The 8,728-nt window shown below is 56.3% G+C and overlaps 1 protein-coding gene across 1 annotated transcript in view; it reads right to left on the bottom strand.

Annotated features, from left to right (window-relative positions):
• Positions 1–8,728, bottom strand: part of Il12rb2 (interleukin 12 receptor subunit beta 2) — a 38,915-nt gene that overhangs the window by 7,257 nt on the left and 22,930 nt on the right. Inside the window, exons 10-14 of the mRNA XM_087212774.1 lie at positions 7,954–8,052; positions 7,714–7,872; positions 4,023–4,400; positions 3,024–3,114; positions 2,496–2,595 (exon numbers count right to left, since the gene is read on the bottom strand). Of these exons, the coding sequence (XP_087068900.1) occupies positions 2,496–2,595; positions 3,024–3,114; positions 4,023–4,400; positions 7,714–7,872; positions 7,954–8,052 (827 nt within the window). The remainder of the gene's footprint in view (positions 1–2,495; positions 2,596–3,023; positions 3,115–4,022; positions 4,401–7,713; positions 7,873–7,953; positions 8,053–8,728) is intronic.

The following is an 8,728-nucleotide window of genomic DNA, read 5'->3' as shown; positions in this document are numbered from 1 at the left end:
CCGATTCAAGATTCCCAAGCCCCAGCCGGGCACAGGATTAACATCTCTCACAGGGCTGTCAGAAGATCACGCACCAGGACCGCGACCGAGACCGCCAGGCTTCACAGGGGTGCAGGAGGGGTCTGCGCAGGTGAGGCAAAGGTCACACAAACAAGAGGGGTCAGACACCACGGTCCTCTCCACAGACGCGGAGAAGGCCACTGACAAGCTCCAACACCCACTCCTGATTTAAAACCCTGCAGAAATTGGTGGGGAAGGACCTATCTCAGTCTGATAAAAGCCTGTGACAAACCAACGGCCAGCCTCGTATCACATGGGGATCAACTGCGGCCCCTCCGGGATCAGGAGCGAGACAGGCTGTTCGCTCTCCCTGTCTTCCCAGACTGGAAGCATCAGCCAGAGTGACCAGCAAGAGACAGAAAGCAAACGGGCAGGAACAGGACACGAAGAGGTCGAACTGTCATTATCTGCAGATGACACGACACTTGTTCTGGCTGTGTCTGGGTGTCGCCCAAAGCCTCCTGTGGTCACGGTGGGCTTTTCAGAGGTGCTGGATCCAGAGTGTGTGACCCTGGGACTGACTCATGGTGCGATGCTAGGCTCAAGGGCACCGGGATTACGGGTGTGAGTGCTGCCCGCCCTAAGCAGCCTGGATAAGACAGAAGGGACGGAAAGAGCTGAGGTCTCCCCTTGTTGCTTTGCTGCCTTCTGCCCACCATGGGCTGTTTCTCCTCGGCCCTGCCACCCCGCTTTGGAGCCAGCTGACTATGGCCTGGAACCTCTACACACGGTGAGCTAAATAAACCTTTCCTCCCTTAACTCTGGGTGTGGGGTATTTTGTCTCAGCAATGAGAAAAAACTAAGACAATACTGTATATAGAAGTGCCCAGAACTCCACCAAAAGACTCTTAGAATTAATAGTCAAATTCAGTAGCACTGCAGGATACAGAGTTAACACAATAATCAATAGCATTCCTGAACACCAAAAATAAACTCACCGGGAGAGAAATTAGGGAAACAATAGCAACATGAAAAATGAAATACTTAGGAATTAACCTAGCCGAGGAAAACTACAGTGCTCTGAAAAAGGTCAAAGAGTATATCAAAAGTAGAAAGGGGTGTGTGTGTGTGTGTGTGTGTGGTACTGGGGATTGAACTCAGGACCCTGACACTAAGCTACATCCCTAGTCCCTTTTTTGAGAAAGGATCTCGCTAAGTTGCCCAGGCTGGGCTTGAACCTGTGATTCTGCCTCAGCCTCCTGAGTGGTGGGAATACAGGTGTGTATCACCATGCCTGGCTTACTGTTAATTTTTTTTTTCCTGTACCTGGGATCGGACTTGTGTTTTCCAGGCAGGCGTGGCACCACTGAACTACATCCCTGGCTTCACTGTTAATTTTTGCAAGATATAAAATCAGTGTATATAATTTCCTTAAAAATGTCTGAAGTTCCAAAGGACTAGGCCATGATGGTTAGATGGCCTTCGTTCCTACCTTTCTCCCCAGAACCAGCCAGCACCTGGGTTTCCTGTGTGTCCAGTGCAGGCTTGGAACACACCGGGCACCTGGGAAGCGGTGTGGTGTTGTACCATCTCCTTCCTTTTTTTTTTTGAGACAGGGTCTCACTATGTAGCCCAGGCTGGCCTTGAACTCAGGCAATCCTCCTGCCTCAGCCTCCTGAGTGCTAAAATTTCAGGCATGCGCCACCACACCTAGGTTCGTTCCTATGGGCTCTATTCACCACCCCGCCACATGCCGTGACCCGGGTGCCATCAATGCCCCACTCCTGGCCGAAGCTGGCCACCATGACCTGCTGTCCCTCCTGCTGTCCCTCCACCTGTCCTCTGCAGCCAAGCAGCCCCACCATGAGACCCTCTTGTCTGGCAGGGCAGCCGCCCCCAGCCTCCTGCCAAAGCCCAGACTGCACTGCTTCCAGTCTGTCTCGGCCTAGGCCGAGAGCCCCACTTTGGTCACCTTGGATCTGGATGGGTCAAGGCAGGGCTGCTGCTCGGCCAGTGGCAAACTCACTGGCCTTCTTAGGACTCACCACGGATGATCAAAAATATGGTGAGGGCTTGATTTTAAGAAGTGCGCAGCAGTAAAAGCCACACTGCCATTCAACCCCTCGGCCCTCCCCTCGCTGTACCACACTCGGCCCGGTCCCGGCCACCGCAGCAGTTCTGGGGTACTCTCTCCTGAGTGTCTTCACCAGATGTGATAAAAGTAGTGACTGCTGCCACCGCGTGCCACCCAGCAGAAAGGCAGGTCAGAAAACAACGCTGTGCCCTGGCCCTCCTTAGTCACCAGATCTGGCACCGTGAGACTTCCAGCTCTTTCCAAGTCAAAATGACCAGGAAAGGGAAAGGTTTTGAGTCGGTTTAGGACATGGAAGCAGCCGGGACAGCTCAGCTAAAGACACTCAGGAGCGAGGCCTCCGAGCTGCGGTCCGCAGCCAGGCGTCCTCTGTCCAGGGCCTGTCACCCGCGCCCTGTCTCACCTCCTCCAGCACGAGCCTCCGGGCCCAGGTGCTGTTGGCCGGGTCTGGGATCCCCGGGCGGCACCACTGTGGCCTGAGCGCCGAGAGCAGCAGCAGCGCCCTGCGGAGAGAGCGGGACTTGGGTCGGGCGTGAGGGGAGCCTGAGGCTCCCTGACTCCGGGCCCAGCCACCCAGTCAGCCCAGCACTGTGGACACGGAGCCCGTAGCGCCGCCTGCTGGGCACAGAGTGGCACTGGAGCCAGGTCTCTCCCTGCCTCAGCCCCCCGAGCCCTGGGATCACAGGCGCACACCACGCCTGGCTCCGAGTATTTTCCTAGTGAGCAGTATCTCCGTAAGTGTTCTCCACTGGCGAGATGCATGCATCCCCGATACATTTAGAATAAATTCGTACTAGGAGTTCCTAGTCACATGCACACATTCAGAACTCTGACACACACTGTGGCCAGGAAGTCTGAACAGTGCAAGTCCAGTGTCCCCCACTGACCCGGTGGCAGCACCAGCACCTGTGAATATTTAAGGCCAACTCACTTTTGCTGGAAGCAGCCGGTGAAGAAGACGCCCAGGGTGAGGACAGCCACACAGGCACTCACAGCCAGGACCGCGCTCCAGCTGGCTCCTCCTGCAATGGCAGCGGGGCTGCAGCCTCAGTGGGGCCCCTGAGCCCCACAGTCCAGCCCCTTCCGCAGCCCTACCCGGGAGCACACAGGCCGGGGGACATCGAGACCTAGCAGGGTTTCTAAGGTGGCCAAGGCACGGGCAGGGCCTCTTTAGGGCTTGGAAACTGCGCCTCCTCCTCCTGGGCAGGGGCTGAATCCTGGATGAACAGTGGGCTTCTCCACTCACTCAGCAAACATGTCCTGCAGGCCAGCCGGTACCAGGCCTACCAGGAGCTGGGCACAGACGAGTAGGCCACGGATGCCTTCATCTAAGGAGCCACGAACACAGCACAAGAGCCGGGTGTGCGCCCGTGTAGGCAAGAGTCCACCGTGCCACCGATGTGTGTAACAGTAGCACGGTAATCGTGTGGGTGGGTAGCAGAGATCAGCATGGGAGACACCTCACAGGGCTCAGGAAAGAGGTATCACTCTGGAGTTCAGAGTTGGTGCCAGGCACAGTGGTGCATGGCTATATTCCTAGCATTCAGGAGGCTGAGGCAGGAGGATCGCCATGAATTCAAGGCCAGCCTGAACTACATAGCAAGACACTCTCTCCAAAAAAAAAAAAAAAAAAAAAAAAAAAAAATATATATATATATATATATACTTTTTAAAAAGTATATATATGAAAGCATATATGTATATATATATATATATATGCGTGGAGTAGTCTGCAAGACAGTAACTGCTGGTTAAGCCGTCCGGTGTATGGGAATTCCCTCAGCAGCCCAGCAAGGTAAATACCACCCAAAGCACTTCTTGAAGGAAGGTTCCTGCCTACCAGCTCCTACGCGCAATCCTTGCTCTTGCGAGTGCTGGTGGCAGTCTCCTGGTTGTTTGAACAGGCACTTAGTGAGCAAGGCCTAAGTACGGAGCACCAGTCCCCGCCTCCTGGAGGGGAGAGGGCACAGGCCCTGTGTGGATGAGGGGGAGGAGGAGCAGCCCGAGGCCCCCGCATGAGGAAGCATTTCCGCCAGTGTAGGAAAACGAGCTGGCACCACTGCAGGGGACAGAGTCCATGGGACCAGGGCAGAGAAACCCGTGGGGCGCCGGTGGCCGAGGGAGGAGACGAGGAGCGCGGGCAGCGTCCCAGGGCCGCGTCCTTGCTTACTCTGCAGGCGGAATTCCCTTTCGTTTCCCCGGGGCCCCTCGCCAGCTGCTGTCACCGCCGTCATCCACAGCACGTAGGTCACCCCGTGCCACAGGCCGGAGAGCGGGTGGGAGCTCCTGGAGGGCCAGCAGGGGACCTCTGCACCAGAGGAACAAAAGTGGGTTCAAAGGAGATGGTCCAAGGTGAGCTTTCGCTCACGTTAGGTCTTTTTTTTTGGGGTACTGGGGACCGAAGTCAGCACCTCCTGCTTGCCAGGCAGGCACGGTGCCGCTGAGCTACATCCCTGACACTCATTTTAAGTTTTTAATGATTCATTTAATTGAAAATGAAAAAGCATATTGCTATTTAAAATAGTCCTGGGCTGGGGATCTTAGCTCAGTGGTTCTGCTGCCTGCCTTGCAAGCCCAAGGTCCCGAGTTCGATCTCCGGTATCAAACAAAAAACCAAACAAACAAAAAAGGAAGAATAAAATAGTTCTAATTCATCAGATTTATCTACCAATCATCTGTTTACTTGTTCAGTTTTTGGAGTTTTTTTTTTGAGAGGTCTCACTCACTATGTAGTTCAGGCCAGTCTTGAACTCACTGTGGAGCCCAGGCTGGACTTGAACTCACAGCGATCCTCCTGTCTCAGCCTCTCGAGTCCTGGGATCACAGGCGTGCACCACGACGCCTGGCTTATTTATTTGGATTTTTGAGGACGGTGTTGCTATGTAGTTCAAGCTGGCTCTGAACTCACTACTTAGCCCTGGCTGACCTTGAACCTACTCTCAAAAAACTCTAAGGGGCGAGAGGGCGCCTGGACGACCCCACCCTGTTCGTCGGGTGCAGCCTGCAGGGTCCCCGCGACCCTCACTCCTTCCCGCTCAGCTGTGCCTCCCACGGCCGAGACCAGTTTGCATTCTAGGAGGGAAGCGGCAGGGAAAGTCCCCCGTTACGCCAGCCTGGCGAGATTCCTCGCAGACTTGGGCTCTGTGAGCTAAAAAGAAAATAGAAACCTTTCCCTTTCCCTTTCCCTTCCCCTCGTCCTCGCGCGGGGATGAGACGTTCATCTCAGCTCGCGCTTCAGCCCGCCCACTGTCCCGTGCGCGTCCCAGCCGACAGGCGCGCGCGTGGCTGGGACACGGCTCAGCACGCGCCGTCCCACACCGGGCGCGTGGAGGCAGCGGAGCCATGTGAGGGAGGGCGCGGGGGGAGGTGGGCGGGACTCGGGCAGAGACGAGGGCAGCTCCGGCCCGGCCCGGCGGAGGGGACTTGAGACGCAGGCAGCTCAGGGCACCGGGTGTACAGTCGCGGGTCTTCCGAAGTCGGCGGGAGGGAGGTTGAGGGGACCGGCGGGTGGCTGCGCTGGAGGAATCAGTTCCTAGCGCAAGGTCTCAGGGCCGAGCAGGGGTGGGGCAGTAGGGCCCCATCTGTTCGTCAACAAGTCCCTTAAAATTTTAATTTTTGAGACAGGGTCTCGCCGTGTAGTTCAGGCTGGCCTGGAATTCGCAGAGACCCTCCTGCCTCAGCCTCCCGGGTGCTGGGATGACAGGTGTGTGCCCCACGCCTGGCTCCAACAAGTCTGTCTCACACAGCAGCTGCTTGGGGCCTGAGGCAGGGAGTCCATGGCGGGCAAAGCGCCGGGGCTTCCCGCCTTCCTTCCGCCTCTGGCAGGGAGAATCAGCGGCCAAGACCCCTGGGAGGGGAGTGATGCAGGGGAGGAGGTGCGCTGGGCAACGGCCCGACTTCCGGAGCCCGCGGGCTGGGGCAGGCCCAGAGGCCCAGGCCGCCCTGGCCGCCCTGGCCTCGCCTCGCCTCCTCCCCGCGGCTCCGCCCTCGGTCGGTCTCGGGACCCTCTCCTGCGTCCTCAGGGACTGCGGAACTCACCCGCCTCACATCGAAGTGCTCGGCCGTCTGCGGGGGCTCACGCAGTGTCCCCCTCTGTCTCTCAGGACGGGGGCCTACGCTCCATCCGTCCACTGCTTAACCACGTTGGGCGGAAATGTAATCCGAACTCCTCTCTTACCTCATGTAAATATACTCCTCAGGTGTGGTGGCGCATGCCTGTCATCCCAGCAATCAGGAGGCTGAGGCAGGAGGGTTGCCCGTCAATTCGAGGCCAGCCTGGGCTACATAATGAGTTCAAGGCCAGCCTGCACTCCACAGTGAGACTCTCAAAAAACCAAACAAAAAACCCACACCCTTATATAGGGTTTAGATTCATTAGATTTATAATAAAATAAGGTAAAATTTTCTTTTTTGGGGGGTACTGGGGATCGAACTTGGGTCCTTGCTCTTGCACAGCAGGCGATGAACCCACTGAGCTAAATCCCCAGCCCAAAATTTTCATTGTTTTTTAGATACTTTCTTCAATATCTACGACAACAGTTTTGAAAACCAAATGATCGACCCTAGTGGCCTTTGTGGCTGTAAACAGGCTCCTTGGTTTAAATTCTGAACAAATGAAAATTGAGGAAATTTCACACACAGAATTCCAAATGGCCCATGAAGAGGTCAGCTGGTTTGTCACCTGTGGGATGCATTTCAGAACTGAGTCACCGTAGAGCCAGCCAGGGAGCAGTTCTGTCTGTGACGCGTCCTTTATCAGGGGCTGGAGTAGTCAACAAATGACTGGAAGCTTTATAGTGGAATACTACAGAGGCGTTACAAAGAGCGAGGCAGAGCCATTTGGGTTACCAGGAAAAGCTCTCCAGTGGGACCCAGTGGTAAAAGCAAGGTGGAGACTGGAATACAGAAAAGATTCCAAATATATTCTTGTATATGCATTAATTTCTTTTCTGGAAGAAAAACAAAGAACTGCTAAAAACCTAAGTGCAAAGAAAAATTGTATCTTTCTGACCTATTTCAATGTTTTTTAGCCAGATGCAAGTAGTAGTTGCAAAATAACAGCTGACTAGCTTTGGAAGTCATAGCTTTCGGAGGAGGAGTGGTCCGCTCCCCTGAGGCCAGGAGAAGACAAACCGCTGTCTTCCAGGGCCCAGGGGCTCCTCCGGTGGCTCCCTGGCATCTGGACCCAGTGGCTCCAGGACTCTCAGAGCTAGTAATTTTCCAGAGGAAACAGATCCGTCCCTTCATGATAAATTCTCCTAAAAGAAAGCCAACTGCTTGGGAAATAAAGCGGTCAGGCCAGGAGCTGGGCTGCCTGATTAACTCAGGTCGGCAAAGAGGCCGGCCCAGGGCCCGCGCGGGAGCCAGGGAAGGAAGGGCGGAGGCTGTGAACCAGCCCGGCCTCAGCTGGCCACTGCGGCTCCTAGGTGCTGGGCGTCCTCAGGACCCGGCTGCGCCTGCCCACGGCACCTCGTCCGTCCCCAGGAGAGAGTGACGTGCTACCGCAGCCATCGTGAAGGTGGGCTTTTTCCAGTACGTGCTTTCCCAGCATATGGACGAGAAGTCCGCACGCACAGACACGCACGCACGCACAGACGCACACACACACAGTCTCAACGTACCCTGGAGCCTCGGCGGGGTGCTGGAGCCCCGTTCCCGCCAGTAGATCCGGAGGTGCACGACACAGCCCACCTGCTCCCCGGCCGGCCTGGGGCTCCAGGAGACCAACACGCCTGTCTCATCCTCGGTGATGGCCTCGATGTGGGGGCCGATGGCCGGTGCTGGGAGGACAGGGCGGCTCCGTCAGCCCCGGCCGGGTCTGCCCAGAGCGCCAGCTCGGGGAAGCCTGCGGGCCTGCTCACCTCTGTGTTTTAAGTCGCCCAGTACAGAGCTGCACCCGCCTCGGTCCCCCGACAGCGCGAACACGCGGATCTCGTAACACACGTAGGGCTCGATGCTCTCTGCAAGGCAAGCAGTTCCTGTCACGGCTCGGGCGTGTCGCCTGTGAGTCGCGGCAGGAAGCCGCGTTCACTACTTCGTTCCAGTTGTTGCTCGTCCTTCTTTTCATCCCAAGGTACTGGGGACTGGACCCATCCCCAGACCTTTTTCCATTTCTTTTCTTTTTTGGTACAGGGGATGGAACTCGGGACCTTGTGCTTGCAAGGCAGGCGGCGGAACCACTGAGCTAAATCCCTGGCCCCGTTTTTCATTTCTTATTTGCTAACAAGACCAGGCTGGGCTTGAACTTGTCGTTCTCCTGCCTCAGCCTCCCAGAGTGCTGGGACTACAGGTGTGCGCTGCCACACCTGGATTCTTGCCTTTGGAGATGGCTCAATTATGCCCCAGCCCAGTGACCACCACGGTGAACCTTTCAGAGCTTTCGATGAGAGCAGACAGCTGGCTGCGGCATGCGTGCCATAGGGTCGCCACCACTGGCAGAGAATGAAGGGAGGAGCTACGTTACAAACAGCGATCCTCCTCACCACGCTGCCAGCTTCCGGGAGGCCCAGCGCCCCGCTTCCAAGGGCGCGAGAGCTAAACTGACCATCTGCCCGCATCCCTTTCCATGCAAACAGGTCTATCTGATTCAGAGACAAACGCTCTGGGAGGCTGAGGCGGGAGGACTGCAAGTTCAAG

The sequence above is a fragment of the Heterocephalus glaber genome, unplaced genomic scaffold, assembly GCF_053883595.1.
Source record: "Heterocephalus glaber isolate CG9 unplaced genomic scaffold, H.glaber_assembly_v1.0 deba00001442, whole genome shotgun sequence".
Classification (NCBI taxonomy): Eukaryota; Metazoa; Chordata; class Mammalia; order Rodentia; family Bathyergidae; genus Heterocephalus; species Heterocephalus glaber.
This window is presented reverse-complemented; position numbering and strand designations above follow the sequence as displayed.